The 21379-nt window shown below is 42.3% G+C and overlaps 2 protein-coding genes across 2 annotated transcripts in view; one reads left to right on the forward strand and one right to left on the reverse strand.

Moving 5' to 3' along the window:
* The window catches only part of CFAP47 (cilia and flagella associated protein 47), a gene marked incomplete at both ends in the record, with an annotated part of 513170 nt that overhangs the window by 215218 nt on the left and 276573 nt on the right, over positions 1–21379 (forward strand). Inside the window, 2 exon segments of the mRNA XM_082682021.1 lie at positions 8631–8717; positions 9624–9752. Of these exon segments, the coding sequence (XP_082538147.1) occupies positions 8631–8717; positions 9624–9752 (216 nt within the window).
* On the reverse strand, positions 17073–18128 carry LOC309839421 (melanoma-associated antigen B4-like; the record flags this gene model as incomplete). Its single annotated transcript, XM_082681182.1, has 1 exon — positions 17073–18128. The coding sequence occupies one exon, from the start codon at positions 18126–18128 to the stop codon at positions 17073–17075; it is 1056 nt and encodes a 351-aa protein (XP_082537308.1).

The raw sequence follows: 21379 nt of genomic DNA on the forward strand, positions 1-21379 counted from the left end.
GGCTGATCCATGTTCTGAGAGACCTTACACATTTTGGAGATCCCTTCTTTATAAAATAATATCAAATTCTAAATACAAAAATTACATGCATAGCTTTAGAAGAGGCTCATGAAAGTGAGGAAACCTGAAGTTGAAGCTTTATTTAGTAGAAAATATACCTACCTCTTCCCAGCTACCATCTTGTTGGGGGGATGGGAAGGTCTGAAATTTTGACTATTTACCCCAAAGAACAGAGTTACTGTAAAGAGACTGTTCAGGTTAGAAGAGACTAAGATATGTGAAGATCCAAGTCTACATTTCCTCCTGTTCCTCTACAACCAGTCTGAGTGGGAGAATGAGGAAGATTCTGTTAAGGAAAACAGCACAGCTGTGTATAACTATGTAAATTATTTTCAACACCACTGACTTATTCATGAATCTGTGTACCCCACTAATTTTTAAGCATTCTGAGGACAGGAAGCACATCTCATTCATCTGGCATCTCTAACACCCAGGGTCATTGATAACATGGAATGTGGCCAATGTTCATTAAACTTTTATTTATTAACATTGTCACTCACAGAGCTTTAGTTTTTGAGCTTATGTGGTGAAAGAAATAAAACTTTGAAATTGGATATCAGGACAGTCATAAAACAGAAAAATTTTGTGAAATATAAAAATTAGGGGTAAAAGAAGAAAAGGTAAAGGATTTGCATTCTAGGAGAGATTCTAGTGAGAGAGGGTCAAGTTGGAGAAAGGTGGGGTATGTACTATGAATGTCATACATTGAACATTATGTATGATATTAAACTATAAAGTCTTAAAAATAACTTTAAGGCATTTATTCCATAATACCTATATTAGTTTGCTAGAACAACCATAACAAAATACCACAGACTGGCAGCCTTAAACAACAGAAATTTATTTTCTCACAGTTTTGGAGGCTGGAAGTGCAAGATCAAGGTGTCTGCAGATTGATTCTCTTCTGAGGCCTCTGGCTTGGCTTGCAGATGGCCGCCTTCTCTCTGTGTCCTTACATGGTCTTTCTTATGTGTGCACACCCCCCTAGTGTCTCTCTGTGTGTCTAAACTCCATCTTCTTATAAGGACACCAGTCAGATTGGATTAGGGCCCACTCTAAGAGCTTCATTTTACCTTAATCACCTCTTTAAAGGCCTTAACTCCAAATACAATTACATTCTGGAATACTGAGGGTTAGGTTTTTAACATATGACTTTTAGAGGCACATATTTCAGACCATAACAATGCCATGTGTCTTCTGTTATTAAAAATATATATATAAATTGGGTGTTGTATTTTACAATAAATTTTATATTGCTGTATTCAAAGTAATATGCTTAATGTTTCCTGTCTTTTGTACCTGTTATAGAATGAATTGTGTCTCCCTAGAATTCACTTGTTGAAGCCCTAGCCCCCATTATGACTGTATTTGGAGATAGAACCTTTAGGATGTAATTATGGTTAAAGATGTCATAAGGGTGGGACCCTAAGCTGTCTTCTTAGGAAGAGAGGTCTCACCAGAAACTGAATTGGCTGGCACCTTGCTTTGCTTGTTCTTGGACTTCTTGCCTCCAAAACTGTGAGAAAATAAATTTCTATTGTTTAAGTTACCCAGCCTATGGTATTCTGTTATGACAGCCTGAGCAGACTAATACAGTACCTAACATCCTTTGATATAATTTCATTTGTTTATAACCAGTAATCATTTTTATGATGTGATTTTCATTGAAAAATAAACTTTTTTGATTTGTATTTTCCATAATATAAAACTCAAAATAGAAGCAGAATCTAAACATCATGTACCCTTCATTGAAACTGTAAAGTAGGATATCACTTAAAATAAGACTACTATAACTGTTACTTTCTAATTCTATTGATTTTTTTTTTTAACTTCGGTTAACATTTTACTGTATTTCCTTCAAGTCAATTTTATGCATATTTATTTCTTAGTTGAGATTCCCTTCTAAACATATTTTAATCCTGCTTTATTAACTTAACATAAACATTTCCCTGTTTTGTTAAAAACTCTTTACAAACATCACTTTTAATTACAAAGAGATACCGTTTTTTATGGAACCATTCCCATTCTGTTGGACTCATTGATTTTTAAACAAATTGTTCATACACCAAAATAAATATACTTAGAAAAACTAACTCTCTTCCCTTTATAAGTATTGGGTGGGCCAAAAAGTTCATTCAGTTAATGAATACATTGTTCAATAAAGTTCTTGGTGAAAATGAAAAATGTCTATTTTTACTTAAAACGGAACAAACTTTTTGGCCAGCCCAATAAATTTAATTCCATTTGTGATTTCACTTCTTTTATCTTTAAAAACTTTATATCTTTCTTACTTTTGCATGACCATTATAGTATCTTATTTAATGGAGTTTCATCTAAGAATGGAAATATTTCAAAGCAACAGCATAAGAAGTGATTCTGGAACAGTGCAGTGAAGTGGATTAAAGAGCATGACTTTTGAATCAGACAGATGCAGACTTAAATTCTAGCTCTTTTGTACTTTTGTGACTTTGTACAAAGTACTTAACCTGTTTAAGCTCCAATTTCAATATCTGTAAAATTGACAATAATAATTCTTAAACTTCTTTGGTTGATAAAAAGTATTAGAAATAATAAAATGTGTATTACATGATGCATATTAGATTATTATTTAAATAAATTATGATCTATGGCGTTCATATGCCAAAATGTTTTCTTAAATTATTCCAGTGGGATAACCATTAGTGACATACCAAAAACTGACTCTTGTGATATTATTTCAGGAAATAGAATATTTTAAAAATCTGTTCTATTAGAAATAAATGTTTTGTTGTTATAAGAATGCCAGAAAACCAGTATTTGTCAAGTGTGTCTTTTATTTTTAAAAAAATTTATTGAAGGGGGTGGGATGAATGGGGAGATTGGGATTGACTTATATACTCTTGATACTATGTATAAAATAGATAACTAATGAGAACCTACAGCACAGGGAACTCTACCCAGTGCTCTGTGATGACCTAAATGAGAAGGAAATCCAAAAAGAGGGGATATATGTATACGTATAGCTGATTCACTTTGCTATACTGTGTAAACTAACACAATATTGTAAAGCAACTATACTCCAATACAAATTAAAAATAATAAATAAACTGGAAATGAACCCAAAGATCATCTATTCAATCCCACTTACTTTTCACATAAGGAAAAGACTACTTATCTTCAGAAAATAAGATCTTAATAGAAGTAAACAGCATTTACATACATATTTAACAAGTTTCTAAGCGATTACTCTAGACAGAATTCAATTTGGTGTTTTTTTAACATTACTTTCTCATATGAAAGTTATTATTTCCTAAAAAAATTTTTTTACTGAAGTATAGTTGATTTACAATGTTGTGTTAATCTTTGTTGTGCAGCAAAGTGACTCAGTTGTATACATATATGTGTATATACTTTTTCATATTCTTTTCCATTATGGCTTATCACAGGATATTGAATATAGTTCCCTATGCTATACAGTAGGACCTTGTTGTTTATCCATCCTGTATATAATAGTTTACATCTACCAATCCCAAACTCCCAATCCTTCCCTCCCCCACCCCCATCCCTCTTGGCAACCACAAGTCTGTTCTCTATGTCTGTGAGTCTGTTTCTGTTTTGTAGATATGTTCATTTGTGTTGTATTTTATTTTATTTATTTTTTAATAAATTTATTTATTTATTTTTCGCTGCCTTGGGTGTTCGTTGCTGCTTGTGGGCTTTCTCTAGCTGTGGCGAGTGGGGGCTACTCTTTGTTTCAGTGCATGGGCTTCTCATTGTGGTGGGGTCTAGGCACACAAGCTTCAATAATTGTGGCTTGCAGGCTCTAGAGCTCAGGCTCAGTAGTTGTGGCACACGGGTTTAGTTGTTCCGTGGCATGTGGGATCTTCCTGGACCAGGGCTTGAACCCATGTCCCTTGCATTGGTAGGCAGATTCTTAACCACTGTGCCACCAGGGAAGCCCTGTGTCGTATTTTAGATTCCACATATAAGTGATATATCGTATTCGTCTTTCTCTTTCTGACTTACTTCACTTAGCATGATAATATCTAGTTCCATCCATGCTGCTGCAAATGGCATTATTTCATTCATTTTAATGGCTGAGTAATAGTCCATTGTATATATATCCCACATCTTGTTTATCCATTCATCTTTCAATGGACATTTAGGTTGTTTCCATGTCTCAGCTATTGTAAGTAGTGCTGCAATGGACTTTGGGGTGCATGTATCTTTTCAAATTATAGTTTTGTCTGAGTATATGCCCAGGAGTGGGATTGCTGGATCATATGGCAACTTTATTTTTACTTTTTTGAGGAACCTCCGTACTGGAGGTTTTCATAGTGGCTGCACCAATTTTCATTCCCACCAACAGTGTAGTAGGGTTCCCTTTTCTCCACACCCTCTCCAGCATTTGTTATTTGTACACTTTTTAATGATAGCCATTCTGACTGGTGTGAGGTGGTATCTCATTGTAGTTTTGACTTGCATTTTTCTAATAATTAGTGATGATGAGCATCTTTTCATGTGCCTGTTATCCATCTGTATGTCTTCTTTGGAGAATTGTCTATTTAGGTCTTTGGCCCATTTTTTGATCGGGTTGTTTGCTTTTTTGTTATTCAATTGTGTGAATTGTTTGTGTATTTTGGAAATTAAGCCCTTGTGGGTCACATCATTTGCAAATATTTTCTCCCAGTCTGTAGGTTGTTGTGTTTTCATTAGATAAAATGGGAATTTTATTTAAATTTTTATGAGTTTAAAATAGATTGACTTTTAATGTTACCACTTCCTACACTTGGTCCTTGATGATTCATGCAATAAATTAAATGCTCTAATTCAGTAAGGCAAAAATTCTAATGCTCTTCTTGTTTTAGAAAGTTCGTTGTGCTTTTAAAATCTAATGGTGTATTAACTGTGAACAAAAGAAGGAAGTTTCGTTACTTAAATCCTTATTGTTTGTGCATTATAAAAATCAGTTTTCTGATAGCATCATTAAACTCTATGGTACTTGTGATCATCATGTTATTCTTGGAGCATTATTATTGTCACAGCTCCCAGTAGTGTTAACATTAACATGGGTGGTTTCTGTTTTGACATTTTATGGTATGAGAATGCAGATATGGAAGAATGATTTTGGAATTAAAGCCAAGCTATTCAAATTTATTGCTCTTTTATCAGCAAATACATGTCTATCAGGATATGTTAGCTGTGATAAAATTCTTCAACATTTAGAAAGTAGCAGTATGGTTAATAGAATTGGGTTGTTAATCCAAGATATGTTTGTATGTTTCATTATGGAAATAAATGTATTAAAGTTCAAAATAATCATAAATGTTATTAGCTTTCCCATTTAAATTTGATGTCAGTGAGTGAGGAGTTCTGTACAAGTGAAATTATATGTTTTACACAGTAAATGAGAAAGTATAATTTTGTAGATTAAGTTTAAAATTTAATAACTCATTTCAATTAATTTTCTTCTACTCTGTAAACTCAGAAGGTTCAAATAGAAAACCTAGCATAAATGTAATCAAATGTAAAATGTAATCAAATCAATTATAAGAGTCAACTCTGTAAAACTACTAACCACACATAAAATCTATTGACAAAACATAATTGTAAATATTGTCTTATCGTTTGATGAAGGTAGGCCTTGAGATATATTCAAAATGAAAAGAATGGAACAAGTCTCATGTAGAGGAGGAAAACTAATTATTCCTTTACCCTCTAAGTTCTTGGCTGAACCTCAAGAATAAAAGATTAACAGGAGGAAAAAAAACATACTCAATTACCTATGTAAGTAGTATGGTAGCCTCAGAAAGATATGACTCAGAAGGCAGCCAGAGGACTGAGGTGTATGTGCAGTCCTGACCTAAGGTGTATAGGGGTCTAAGGCTTCAAAGGGTGGCAGGGGGGTGGAATTTACTGGAAGGTGAGAGGAGGCAATGTTTGGTAAAGAAAGATTGCCCTGCCAGATAAGTCTCCTGTGTGGAAAAGTTATCTGTAGTAATAGCTCCCTTCCTGGTGCAGGCCCCCTTTCTAATGTAAATTTGCTTTAGAAATGTAGATTTCCCTTACAAATCGATAACTTCTACTCTGTTTTCAAAGCTTCTCCTGTCTCTGCAGTTTCTCCAAATAATTGGTATGCGAAAGAGGCATATTTTAGGGTGGCTTATTCTGCTACCCCTCACTTCATAACAGCCTCTGTAAAGTGCTGTTAAAGAACAAAATTCAGCTGAGTAAATTTTAAAGCTCTTCCTGGCTTTCAGCAATTCATCAGTCAGTCAGCATTCAATCTAGCAGATAGAAAGGAGCTCTGAAGGCAAGAGATTTTTATAGGCAGAAGGGGGCAAGAACAGGAAGTTGAACTGAGGCAGTGAGAGGGAACACGATATGTCACCCCCAAATGTCCCACTTTGGCGTGGGGATTGTTTTGAGCTAATGGCAACTGAGAACCAGCAGACTCATGAAAAGCATTTTACCTCTCCCTTAACTGCTTAAAAGAATTTAGATAGGGGGCCTGTACCAGGAAGAGAGCTATTACCAGCAACAACTTTTTACATCAGAAAGACTTATTTTCATGGCTTGGCAAATATTTGTTTACCAAACACTTGTACTTCCCATCTTCCCATGAATCTCCTTCCTCCTCTTTGAAGCCCCAGATCCCTACCCACTTCTCCGAAGCTCAGCATAGTATGTAAACCTCAACTGCCTGACTACCTTTGAATCTTCATGTCTTTGTGGGGCTCCCATAGGTATGTAATTAAATTTGTTTTTTTCCCCTGTTAATCTGTCTTATGTCAATTTGATTATTCGACCAGCCAACGAATTTAGAAGGGAAGAAAGGAAAAGTTTTCTGCCCCTACAGCAAAAAAAAGCAGATTGGTTATTCCAAGCTTACTTTAGGGAATGGCAGGTGTCTGTCAGGCAGATAACGTAAGTAGTGCTGATCAGGCGATTTCTGATTGACTGGTTTAAGATTCCATTTCTGGGAGAGCCAAAACTATAAGAAGTCTTGATTTGGTGAAGTGGGGCTTAGTATAAGCAGCTCCATTTTGGGCCTGTTGTCTTCACCAATGCAAAAATGCATTCTTTGGCCTCAATGTGTTACTGAGGGCCTGCTCTCTGCTGAGCACTATGGAATACTCAAATGAATACCGTGTAGTCTCCCTCAAGAAACTCTCAGTTTAGTGGTTCCCTGATAGTTTTCCTTAGGCTCTCAGTTGCATTTGGTAGAAGCAACTATTTCCTCCTGACGTCCTGTCTTAGCTTTGCATGCAAGGAAGTATTCCAGTTTCTTCGTAAGGCTCTGAGCTGTTTGTTTTACCTCTAGGATTTCAAGTTAATGGACATCATCTCATTGAATTCTTACATAGGCTTTAGTGCGGCTACTTCTGCTAAGGAGTGGTGTACCATTAAAATTAGATTTTATTTAAACCTATAGTGATTCCAGTGTAATGAAGATACACAGGAATAATGCAAATGCAGGTGGGAAATGCATCAAAATCAAAGAGAAGGAATGATGTTTGTTTTCCAAACAAAGGAGCTTTATGTATGCAACATGATTTCTTCCACTAGCTTTGACTGGCCCAGGGCCACAGCAAACTTAACAACTCTGGAACCATGCTGTCTCCTTCCACTCCCACAAACATGGCCTTCCTCTTATTCATCTGTACTATCTTTAAGGTTTGAGCTTTCAGAATCATCTTTCTGCTTTTACTTTTTCCCACTTTTCACTAGTTACAGGACCGCAAACTGCTGAGGGTGTTTATAGAGTTAAGTACTAGATCTGGCATTTTCTGTTAAAAGCTTATGGTAAATTCTCTGTTAAATGCTTACGGTAAGTGGCCTTCCCTGCTCACTAAATGAGTTAGACCTAAACACCCAAATCCCCACTGAAAAACACTCTTGCCAAATTTGTATTAGATGGCTATAGAGTGGTTCTGGTGGTAGTGGACATGCATATGAAGACTTCAGGTAAAAACATTTCAAGAAATATGACAGTGAAAAAATATATTTTAAAATATAAATTATATACATGTATATGCTATTACATGTATATAATAATATAAATAGATATTTGCTGCTTCAGATACTATAAATTTATATAATCAAAGATATTCTCTGGAAAAATAGGCGATGGATTATGTTACATTGGAGTTTTCTATATTCAGGCATATGTGGTGATAGGCATTCAATGAACATAGGGTGATTAATGATCTATCTAATAGATGTTCTATTGTGTTCATACTTTTTGCAGGTAGTTTTCAGTTTTATAATATTATAACAACAATAAAATGGTCTTGACAATAGGGTCCAAGTCATATAACTGTCTGTGTCCCATTAACATGTAAAGGTAGATGTGTATGGCTATAGGCACTTAGTAAGTTCTTTCTCACTATTAATCCTCCAAAGGAAACATCATATGCACATTTCATTGTTAAGGAAAGTTTTAAATTAATTATGTAAATTTTAAATTTGAAAATTAAAATTCAATGCATATATAAACTATATGACATTGAAATAATTTCATCGAAGTTCAAATGCAAGTAATAGATTGATCGTATTATGCTATAATAATGTTTTTTTTCTTTTTTTAGTTTAGTGCTCAAGGAGCATGTATTTCTCATGTACTGCCAGAATTTCTGCTTGAACCAGAAGATTGTAAGAAGTGGATTGAAATTACAGTAAGCGAATTTAATTTCTTGGAAAAATCTGCACTGTTATTGAATTTACTGGTTTTTGGTCTTTGTTAGATTTTATTTTAGAATCTTTGATTTTTTATTTATGAAATATCCTAAGGATTATGCCTCTCTGGACAGTATATATTTGTATTTGTCTAAAAATCTCTGTGGAGTTCCCATACAGAAATGATTACGTGGCTTTCTTAAATATACAGGTAATTGCTTCTTTTAAGGGATTTAGAAATAAAGAATGGTCTGTGCTAATTTAAATTTTTTCTTAAAATACATCCTTAGACTGTATATCTTTCAAAGAAAATACTGGTTTATTTTCCCTGCCACTTGCCACTTCCTTTCTTTAGTTTTAGAGGAGAATAGGGAGAAATTAAACAAGATATTCATTTTTTTTCAAATTATACAATTCATTTTATGAAAACCTATTGAGAAGAGGAATTATCTTGAGAAGCCTGTAGGCTTTGAGGCAACGCTCCTTTAGTTGTGGCACTGTTACTATAGTCACCACATGACATTAGTAGAAGAGCCAAGGGCCTGTTCTTTGGCACGCTGCTGAGTTCCTGTGGCTTCATCCAAAGGGTGTGGCTCCTTTGGGGGTTCAGAATTCAGAATAATTTTGCATCTCATTCTACCACTTCTGCCACAGAGTGAGCTAGTAGCTACATTGTTTGAATAAATCTACAACATGAAATAGGGGCTGTGAGTTCCAGAAAGTTACCTGTGTTGATAGTTTCTATTACTGGCACATGGGGAATTAGAGATCTGGATGAGTGGGATAAAAAGACATGTAAAGGTTTTATTAAAAGAAAAAAATTGTATGCTAACTAAGTAGTTAAAACTTTGTACTTACATTTGCCTTGCATTGTAATTAATGTTGTGATATTTTATTTCTTATAGTCTTCCACTAATACCTTGCCCAAGTTTTCCAATATACCTAAGGAAGAGCATTCTATTGTTACAGATATTACAAAGTTTGAAACCTGGAGTAAACGGGCATGGACAGATGTATTCCTTCAGACATACAAGGTAACTTTTCCACTCTTGTTCACTGCTAGGGGTTTTTTTTGGTTGATTTATATGAATAGTGTAGTAGTTAAGGTATAGGTAGTGCTGCTGTAAAGGATTAAAAAATACAGTGGCCCAAATAAGATAGAAATATTATTTCTATCTATTGTGGAGAAGTGGTTTAGAAATAGTGGGTGTCTCTTCCATCCTCAGTACTGGACTTTCATTTCTGGATCAGTTTCTCAGAACAGGGAAGAGCAGGTTAAAGAGTAGAAGACAGGTAAATACCTTTTAAGGATGTCATCTGAAAAATGCATCATTTCCATTTCACATTCCATTGGGCAAAATTTAGTCATATGACTGCACCTAGCTTCAAGGGAAGTTGAGAAATGTAGTCTCTAAAATTGGTAGGTACAGACATATTCTGGTACATAAAAGGAAGGATTAAATAATAGATGTTGGGGGACTTCCCTGGCGACCCAGTGGTTAAGACTCTGTGCTTCCAATGCAAGGGGTGCAGGTTCGATCCCTGGTCGGGGAACTAAGATCCCACATGGTGTGGCACAGCCAAAAAATAAAGAAAGAAAGAAATTAAAGAAAGAAAGAATAGCTATTGGTGAAAATTATGGTCTCTACCTCTAATGCTTAGTAGACTCTTGCTATAAAGTTATTCTGGAGAGATATTTACTAGGAATCATACAACTGTAGGCGAGACCAGGTGTTGATGAGATTCTCCAGTTTGCTTCATGTTAAGTTACATATTTGGGTAGATTATCATAGCATAAATTGCACCTTCACACCCTACATCTTTATTGCTTAAACAAGTCCTGATTTCAGTCTTTGGAATCATTCCCTAGGTTTCCAAATATGGCACTGTGGATCTTGCCCACTAAGACCAATAGAGGCTTTTGCTCTGTCCTCATAGATTACAACCACAGATAGGGTGAGCTGTAGGGTAGGGAGTTAAAAGAAGGAAGAAGTCAAATAGAAGCAGCAATTAGTCACTCAAAGGAAAGGATAAAATAGAAATCTAAATAGTGAGTAATACATTTAAGACTTCTGTCACAAAATGCTTTTTAAATGTGATCTTGTTTATTCTTCACAACCAGTAATATCCTCAGTTTAGAAATGTGGGTACAAAGGTTCACATGCATACATACTTTCTTCCAAGATCACCTGATTTTGGCCATATAAAACCATCTGATGTAGGTAAAGCTTATTTCTTCCTTGTTGTTCTCTGCTGGGGCCCAGGAGCCCAGGTCCCTCTTGTTGCCCTCTGACACTCTAAATCCTCCACTGAGCCAGCCACCCAAGGCTACCCTCTGGGGAGTTCCTTCTGCGGCTTGATTCCCAGTTACTCCCCCTCTCTACCTTTTCTTTTCCCAGTAACCTGCCCTGTCTTTCTTGCTGGATGTCAAGAGCAGAAATCCTGTATGTTTTTTAGTAATTCCCAGAAGAATGTATGGGGGTATTTGTGACTCTCACCCAAACTTAGATTTGGGAAAAGACAATTTTCTTCTTTTCTTTCTTAACTCCAGGCTGCCTCCTATATAATTTTGTCTACTGATAAAGAGGAGCAACTCCAAAACAGAAGAGCCGCACATGTCCTAGTTTATGGACAAGCTAGTACTAATCTTGGTTTGTGGGCTTCATTCACTCACCCATTCACTTATTCACTCCCTCATGCCTTCATGTATATGTCTCATTCATTTAACCCATCTTCCCCAACTTATAAGTCTATGAATTTAGATACCAAGTATCACTTGTAAACTCAGAACTTAATAGTGTGTCAGCTACATAGTAGATGGCTCAACAAATATTGGTTGAATGAATTTATTCAACAACTATTATGGTCCAGCTACTATAATAGGTTCTGGGGGTATAAAAATAAACTTGATATAGTCTGTCTCTTCAAGGATTTTGTGTCCTGGAGTATGTAAATAACTAAATATATATAATTACAGAGAAGGATGACAAATGTTATAACAGGGTAAGCCCAAAGAACTAAGGATGAGCGGACATAGAGAGGAACCTAACTTTCCTGTGTCTTGGAGAAGGTTTCTAGGAAAAAGGTGGATTTAAACTGAGCCCTGAGCAATGAAGAGGGTTTGGCAGGCAAGGTGGGGCATAGGTTAGAGAGAAAGATAGTACAATTTGTGTGACGGAGGTGATAGGTGAGTTTTATTGGGGGGGTGGGGCAATAACATTTTTTCCAGATAAAGGGAATTCAATGTGGAAGTGCCTGTGGTTTGATAGAGCATTGTACGTTCTGAGGAATAAAAACAGTATGGCTGTGGGTAAGAGGGGTGGACAATAAGCCCAGTCAGAAATTAGACCATGGTTGACTTCATAAGCCAAACCAAGGCATCTGGACTTTATGGATTTTAGCACAAGGTCAGTACAGAAGTCCTGAAGGATTTTAAACACAAGGTTGATATGATCAGTTTTGCATTCTAGAGAAATCACTCTGGTATGGTGTGGAAACTGTTCGTGGATTTTTTTTTCAATTGAAGTATAGTTGATTTACAATGTTATGTTAGTTTCAGGTGTACAGCAAAGTGATTCAGTTTTATATATATATATTTTTTTCTTTCTTTTTCAGATTCTTTTCCCTTATAGGTTATTACAAAATATTGAGTATAGCTCCCTGTGCTATATAATAGGTGCTTGTTGGTTATCTGTATTACATATAGTAGTGTGTATATCTTAATCCCATTCTCCTAATTTATCCCCCCTTTTCCTCCCTTTTCCCCCTTGGTAACCACAAGTTTGTTTTCTGTGTCTGTGGGTCTATTTCTGTTTTGTATATAAGTTCATTTATATCATTCTTTTTATTTTTTTAGATTCCACATATAAGCAATATTATGTAGTATTTGTCCTTTTTTTTTAACATCTTTATTAGAGTATAATTGCTTTACAATGGTGTGTTAGTTTCTGCTTTATAACAAAGGGAATCAGTTATACATATACACATGTTCCCATATCTTTTCCCTCTTGCGTCTCCCTCCCTCCCACCATCCCTATCCCACCCCTCTAGGTGGCCACAAAGCACTGAGCTAATCTCCCTGTGCTATGCGGCTGCTTCCCACTAGCTATCTATTTTACGTTTGGTAGTGTATATATGTCCATGCCACTCTCTCACTTTGTCACAGCTTACCCTTCCCCCTCCCCATATCTTGAAGTCCATTCTCTACTAGGTCTGTGTCTTTATTCCTGTCTCACCCCTAGGACCTTCATGACCTTTTTTTTTCTTTCTTAGATTCCATATATATGTGTTAGCATACGGTATTTGTTTTTCTCTTTCTGATTTACTTCACTCTGTATGACAGACTCTAGGTGCATCCACCTCACTACAGATAACTCAATTTTGTTTCTTTTTATGGCTGAGTAATATTCCATTATATATATGTGCCACATCTTCTTTATCCATTCATATGTTGATGGACACTTAGGTTGCTTCCATGTCCTGGCTATTGTAAATAGAGCTGCAATGCACATTTTGGTACATGACCCTTTTTTTTTTTTTTTACATCTTTATTGGAGTATGATTGCCTTACAATGGTGTGTTAGTTTCTGCTTTATAACAAAGTGAATCAGTTATACATATACATATGTTCCCATATCTCTTCCCTCTTGCGTCAACTTCCCTTCCACCCTCCCTATCCCACCCCTCCAGGCGGTCACAAAGCACTGAGCTGATCTCCCTGTGCTATGCGGCTGCTTCCCACTAGCTATCTACCTTACGTTTGGTAGTGTATATATGTCCATGCCTCTCTCTCGCTTTGTCACAGCTTACCTTTCTCCCACCCCATATCCTCAAGTCCATTCTCTAGTAGCTCTGTGTCTTTATTCCTGTCTTACCCCTAGGCTCTTCATGACATTTATTTTTCTTAAATTCCTTATATATGTGTTAGCATACGGTATTTGTCTTTCTCTTTCTGACTTACTTCACTCTGTATGACAGACTCTAGGTCCATCCACCTAATTACAAATGGCTCAATTTCGTTTCTTTTTATGGCTGAGTAATATTCCATTGTATATATGTGCCCTGTCCTGAGCCTTCAAGTGCTGAAAGCAGGGGCAAGGCTAGACTCTTTGTCGTCCCCACAGCTCAGCGGGTGGGGCATGTTCCCCTTAGTCGTCACTCAGTGTTCTCAGTTTGACTCCTGGGAAGGCCTGTGGCTCCTGTCTCTTTACCTGAGGACATGTGCTCATAGAAAGGCCCACCGCTCTCTGAGAGCCAACAGAAGAAAGTGAGGGTAGCCTAATGTCCCACGTCTACCTGTGGTCTCTGAAGGCAGGACGCTGGGGCCGGCAGATCCAGGCCTTACTATGCTTGGCCGCGCTGGTCCTCACTCAGGCCCTTCCTCGGTTTGACTCCTGGGAAGACCTATAATTTCTCCCTCTCTTCACCTATTACTGTCCCCACTTCTCTGTCACCCTGGGAGGAGTTAAGGGTTGCCTCTGCTCGGCCTGACATATCTCCAGGCGTCTCCCAGGACTGACAGCAGGGGAGAGATGATGTGCTGCCCCTATTGTTATGGTTTTCATGCTCCACTCCAGCCTTAGGTCCTCACCCCAACTCCTAGCACAACCTGGAAATTTCCCCTGTGCTGAGTCAGCCAGCCTCGGAGCAAAGTCCTCACCACCCTGAGTCCCCAGAAGTAGAAGTCAGAGTAGGCCACGTGTAGCCACAGCTATTTCTGAGGGGCTTCTGAGGACTAACACAGAGGGCAAGATTCCCTGGGCTCCGCTCTTCTGGGGTTTGTGACCTCAATAGTCCTCACTCTGTCAGGATCTGGGACTCTCCCCTCTACTGACCTGAGTCCTCCAGAGCCGGAGGCAAGTGGGTGACACATGGAACTACACCTGCCTGGGGCTTCCCCGGGCCGGAAGGGTGGTGGGGCTATGTGTTTGTTCCTGTCTCTTTTCGGTTGGGCGTTCCCCTTGGTCCTCACTCGGAGTCCTTACGCTGGCTCTTCCCGTGACCTAGAGAGGCCTGTGCTCTCATACTACAGCCTTTACTTCCCTGAGACCACCTAGGAGGATGTGAGGGTTGCCTCACGTGGGCATGACTGCCTGTGGTCACTCCTGGCCGACAGTAAGGGAGGGATTCTGTGGCGTCCCCGCTTTTATGACTTGGGTGGTTCCCTCAGTCCTCATGGTCCTCTGCTCGACTCTTGGCATGACCTGGAATTCCTCCCTGTGCTCCCCTGAGGCTGGCCCCTGGGACCAAGTGCCTCATCTACCTGAGACGCTCTAAAAGGAAAGGTGTGGGGCGCATCATGCCAACATTCCTGGATTTGCCGAGGGGAGGTATCCAGTGGCAGGGCTCTGCTCTAGGTGAAGTCCCTTTATCCTCATTTAGAGTCACTAGATTTCCAGTCTCTACTGAGTGAGGCTGTTCCCCATAGACCAAGGCCCTCGCCTCCCCGAGACAACCCCCAGTGGAAAGAGGGGGCAGGTCAGCCAGAAAGCTTTGTCCTGGGCCTCCTGGGGCTGACCTCAGGGGCGGGACTCTGCATTCTCCTCTGTTCTGGAGTGAGTGGTCCTCTTGCTCCTCATTCAGGGTCCTCATCGTGATGCCTGACCAGACCCAGGACTCCACCCTCCACTCCCCTGAAGCTGTGCTCCTCAGAACAAAGGCATTACCTTCTTGGGAATTCTGAATTGGAAGTCAGGATGAACCAGATCTGTCCAAAGCTGTTGGGGTCTTCTGAGGAGCAGGACTTTACAAGGCCCCACTCTTCTGGAGTCAGTGGCCCCTCAGTCCTAACTCTGTTTTCTTACCTTGACTTCAGGTAGCATATGGGACTCCACCCTCCCTACTGTCTGTCTGCCAGCCTCAGGCCAAGGCTTTCACCTTCCTGAGACACCAGAAGGGGAGATAAGAGACCTATTCCCTGGCTACCCCTGCCGGGGGCCTCTGTGTGGTCCCCTTTGTTATGGGGAATCCACTCATCAGCACCCAGTGTCCTCACTCTGAAGCAAATTAAGGCCTGTTAGGATCTCCTACTTGGGCAGAATTGGAGATGCTGCCACAAGACCAAGGAACTCACCTCCCTGAGAACCTCTCCACCCTTGCCCCGGAGGAAAAGAAGGGGTACCTTCAGACAGACAGCTCTGCGCATGGCCACACAAGGGAGAAAGGGTAGACTTTGTGGGGCCCCCTTCTGTTCTAAGGTCCTCACCTTGAGTAACGATCAGAGGCTGGGACTCCTCCCTCCACTGACCTGAGGACACAGCTCTTAAACCAAGGCTTTTATGTCCCTGAGAAACTTGAAGAGTAAATGAGGAGATGCTGATCTTTTCAGGGTATCTGACATTGCATATGTAGAAGACCCCATTGTCACCGGAAAACTTTTTTTTATTCATACCATTCACTTATTCAGCGTTACTATTACAGTATTCCAGAACAGTGCTTTGGGAACAGGGCCCCTTTTATCCCATGAGATACATTTTGGAGTGGTGAGAAGAAAAATGAATTAAAAGACGTAAGGTCTGACTTAGGCTGGGAGGAGTGTAAGAGTGTAGGCTCTAGACTATTCCAGACCAGGGGACTAGACCCAGCAAGGTCACTTAAATCAGCCTTGTGAACTTGAGAAATCTGCAAGTTATTCACCTATAAAGGGAGTCTGCTAAATCCTATCCTGCGTGAATTTTGGAATGTTATGTACTACGTGTAAAGCAGTGGCATACTCATTAAGCAATATTGGGTTTTTGATGAATGGCAGTTTTGATATGATTATTATGAACCCCCAAAATACCACCCTCCCATCAGAGTTTATTTTTAATCCAGTAGGTAGCAGAGAATATGCAGTGCACTAGGGCAAAACAAACAAATACTCACAAATGAGCTAAATCAGTCAAAGTATCTTTTATTTCTACCAAAAGAAAGTTTAAACGAAGTAAGGCAAACCACGAGTTAAATGGCTTTTACTCTCTGTTTTCTCCATTTTCTGTTTCTAAATATTTTCTGTGGTCGCCTTTCACATTTCCATGAAAATCTCTATTGCAGTGCCATGTTTTCTACTTCTGGATCATACAGAAAATATAGATGGTTCGTGAATTTGTTTTACATATACCAAAACTGTAACTTTAGAATTCTTTAGACAGCAATAGATATGCAAGCAATGTCATTCACGAATTCCTATTCTTAAGAAAACACACTATCTATTACAAGAAAAAAACATTTGAAAAAACCTAAATCAATCAATCAATAATATATAGAAGTTACTAGTTTAAAACAGGAAGGTAAATAAGATCTATACTTTGTTCCCTCCACCCCTACTACTCTGCACTTCCAAAACAAAGAGAGCAAACTGCCGGCGGCCTCCCTCCCTACATGTGGGAGGAGCTGCGGGCTTTGGCCCTGGAAGGGGCTCTGCCCTCAGCAACAGCTGCAGCCCTGGTTGCGGCTCTCACTGCTGCTCTCTCTTCCTCATCTTTCAGAGCTTCCTCATAGAGATCTGGGAAGGCACTGGGGACGGTACCAGTGGACTTGGCCATAAACTCCAGCACTTTCATCTTGCTGGTTTCAGCGTGGGCTCTCGGGCCCCACAGGAACTCATAGCGCGGAGGATCGCTGTTGGGCACCTGGCGGTACGTCAGGTACTTCTGCTGCACGAAATCTTTGCTGATGAGCCTCCTGGGCTCCCCGAAGATCCAGTGCCTCCTCCCAGCATACAAGCCCAACTCACTGAGGAATTCCCAGATCTCCTCCTCGGTGGCACGGTTGCCCTTCTTGAAGATCGTGCTCAGGAGAACCATCAGGAGACCGGACGTGGGAGGCCCCGACTCATCACTCGGACTTCCCTCGCTGGGGAGGGCCATCTTGCTGATGAGGGCGTAGGAGTGATTGCTGGGGTCGACATCCTTCAGCTCGAGGCCAAAGACCACCTCCATGATCTGTGAGGCTCTGCTGAGGATCTCAGGGAAGTGCTTCTGGTACTTCCTGTTGACAGCCTTCAGCAGTGCTGCCTGCGGGATGGGCTCCTTCGTGTGGTACTTCTCCAGCAGGAAGTGCACCAACATTCTGACCTTCCTGATCAGAGGATCTCTGCAACTGCTGTGAATGGAAGGTGCTGCCTGGGAGGTACCTGCACTTTTCTCATCTTGGCTCTGGGCACCCTCTTCAGATCCTGGGCATGAAACCCCTTCATCACGAGAGGTAGTGGCTGGGGCTCCCTGAGGCTCCTGGTGAGTGCCAGCAGCAGGGGAGCTCGGGGAAGTATCCCGAGAAACAGAAGCGGGGGAAGACGGCGACTCTTGTATCTCTTCTGCCGCCGCCGCCGCCGCCTCCTCAGTGGCCTGGGCACCCTTGAGACTCTGAGTCTCCCCCCGGGCCTGGTGGCGTTTCTTGCGGCCATGGCGCTTGTTCCTCCGGCCCCGAGGCATGATGACACAGGTCAGGGCCAGCAGGCGGGAGTGTGCGCAGGAAGGCAGGCAACGAGGGCACCTGGGGGAGGGACAAGGAGATGCTGTGAGCACCTTCAGCAGGGACATTCCTCCCTGGCTTTAACCAAGGCCGCCTCTGCAGGGTCCTGGAGGGCACTGCTCGAGGACCCACAGGGCTCCTGTTCTTCTGCTCAGCCTGTCCCCTGAGACCCCTGTGGAGGACGGTAGAGTGAGCCTTGGGGCACAGCCAGCCAGCCCTGCCTGGGCGGTACGGGGGTGACAGTGGGGGCTGGCAGGGGAGGTAGGTCTCCACGGTTCCCATTCAGAGTCAGGATGACAGTTGTTGGCAAGACATCCCCACCCCCTCCCCTCTGCTGCTCTGAAGTTGACACCACCATCTTCCATGACACCCAGGAGGAGGAAAGGAGGGAGCGTTCAGCCCACCACCGAAGGGTCCTGGGACCCTCCCTTCTGCCTGGTGGCTGCCCCTTCAGAACAACGCTCTAACCTCCCTTGGACCTGGCAGAGGAAATTACGGGCAGTCTCAGCCTGACAGTCCTTTCTTGGGAGTCTAAGGGTTGACAGGAGGGGACGGGCCATATTCTCTCTTGTCCCTTCTCTTCGGCGTGGGTGACTCCCTTAGTCCTCACTCGGGGTCCTCCCTGGACGGCCGGTGCAGCCTGGAGCTCCTCTCTTGCCCCGAGGGCCATCTGCTCGCACCAGTGCCGGCACCTCCTTGAGTCTCATTCGGAGGCAGTGAGGGTGACCACGCGGCCGCATGTGGCAGAGTTTTACCAGGCCTGCAGCGTGCGGCAGACAGGTCGAGGCCCTGTGGCTGGCGGCCCCACTGGCCCTCAGGGACTTGGGCTGACTCTTGGGAGTGCTTAGGGACGCGCCTTCTGCTGGCCTGCACCTCCCCTCTCAGACAGCAGCCCTCCCTCCTCCGTGTGTGGCCAGAAGGAAGCGGCTGACAACAGGGGAGGGGTTCTGAGGTGCCCTTGCGACGGGGAGGATGGTCCACGCCCTGACTCCTCCCGTGCCCTGGAAATCCTCCCTCTGCTGACCTGCGGCCAGCCCCTCAGGACAAGGCCCCCTCCTCCCTGGGTCTCCCGCGTCTGTCCGTCCGTCCGCGTTCACACTGAGGGAGCCCCTCAGTCTTTAGACTTGCCCGGAGGCTCCCAGGCCGACGTCAGGGGCGGGGTCCGCGTGGCCGCCATTCTGGGGTGTGGAGCCCCTCGGTCCCCACGAGGGTCCCGTCCTTCACTCCACAGGGCCTGGGGCGCTCCCTCTACTGAGCTGAGCCAGGGTCCAGCAGCCTCAGAGCGAGGCCTTCCTTTGCCCGAGACCCCGCGGGGGAAGCGGATGGACTTCGGGCCTAACAGCCAGGCCCGAGCCTCTGGGGCCGAGAGCAGGGGCGGGGTGGGCGGGGCCTGTGTGGCCGCCTCTTTTCGGAGGGAATGGGGATTGGGGGTGTCGGGGGCGTGTCCCCGCACTTCTAACTGGGGTCACCTCACACCTTGACACCTGACGAGACGTGGCACTCCTCCCGCGGCTCACCCTCGCCGGACCTCAGCTCTCAAAAATGGCCTCGCCCCCACAGCGCGGCTTGGAGGACGTGACTTCCGGTCATGCGCATCTGGGCTCCAGGAGGACGGCAGGGGTGGGGCGGAGGGGGTGGGCGGTGGGGGGGTGCTTCCGGGGGAGCTTCCCGCAGACCTGGCACGAGGGCCTTTCATTGACTCTTGGTAGGTCCTGGGACTTTTCCCTCTGCTGAGCTGAGTCAGCAGGCGTCACAGCTTGGCTCTCATTTATGTCGGCACCCCCAGCCAGAAGTATCTGGGGCCCTGAGCCTCACAGCCATGCCTGGGTCCCCCGAGACTGACAGTGAGGGCTCTTTGGGGCCCCCTCTTCTATGGCGGATGCTGCTCTCAATCCTCTCTCAGTGTCTTCTCTTGACTCCCTGTAGGTGCTGGGCTACCTGCCGTGTGCTGACCTGAGGCCAAGGCCTCACATCAAAGACATCAACTCCCTGAGACTGCTGGTGTGAAGTGCAGGCACATCTCATCTGGACACTTCTGCCTGGAGCCTCCCAGAGATGGCTGCTGCAGGTAAGATGAGCTGAGGGGAAAGGAGGCGAGACTCTCTTCTGTGGTTTGGAGCCCGTCAGGTCTCACTCACGGTCCTCACATCGACTGCTGGCAGGGCCTGCAATTCCTTCCTTCTCTGGTATGAATCCATCCCTGTCCCCAGCCATGCCCCACAGAATCCCAGAGGAGTTAGTGAAGGGGTGCCTTAGCCTGAGAGTTCTCACTGTGGTCTCTCTTTGTTGACATCAGGGACATTGCCCAAAAGTTCAGAAATGAATTTCTGTCCTTTTGTACAACTACTGTGTTACTTGCTTTTCTCTTTTAGTCTGTGTGTGATAGTCTATTAAGATGATCATTTAAAAAGGCCAGCTGTCATGCACTAAGAAAGTTTCAGATGGTTATTTCACAGCCTGTGGACCATACTGCCACATCCAGCGCAATCTTTGGTGTGCCATGCTCCTGGCATGCGGGCTCTGAAATGCTACCTCAGATTCCTTCAGTGAAGTAGTAGAGATTCATGGTCCCAGAGCACAGTAGAAGAATCAAGGGCTCAAAGTTAAAGGCTTTTCTCTAATCAATCCTGTCATCTGTCTCTCCTGCAGGCTACAGACCTGTCTCCAATTCAGGGCATCCCCCTACCTGCCCACACTCAGGTTCCAGTTCAGTGGAGACTTATTGTCCCTCAGGGATTATTTAGTTTTGTGTTTTTGCTTTTGTTAATGTTTTTTCTTTGTTCCTTCTGTAATTTTTCCATGGTTGACTTTGGGTACAGGAAACAGTAGCCCACGTTTGATTGTCATCAGCTGGTATGGATAAGGTACTAAATCTGTAAATGAATTAAGGATAATCGATATTCTTACAATATCTGTGCCTCACGTATACACATAACATACTATTCTGGTTGAGACTTTTTTTTCCTAAGTCAATCAGGAAATTCTTATTGTGGCCTCCATGTAGATTATATACATATTTGTATGGCTTCTTTCTAGATATGTTTTTATATCGTTGCTTTTGTCTATGGTGTATTTTCTTGTCTCTTTTTGATTTTTTTTTTAACATCTTTATTGGAGTATAATTGCTTTACAACGGTGTGTTAGTTTCTGCTTTATAACAAAGTGAATCAGTTATACATATACATATATCCCCATATCTCCTCCCTCTTGC

Source organism: Grampus griseus, assembly GCF_964374135.1.
Source record: "Grampus griseus genome assembly, chromosome: X".
Classification (NCBI taxonomy): domain Eukaryota; kingdom Metazoa; phylum Chordata; class Mammalia; order Artiodactyla; family Delphinidae; genus Grampus; species Grampus griseus.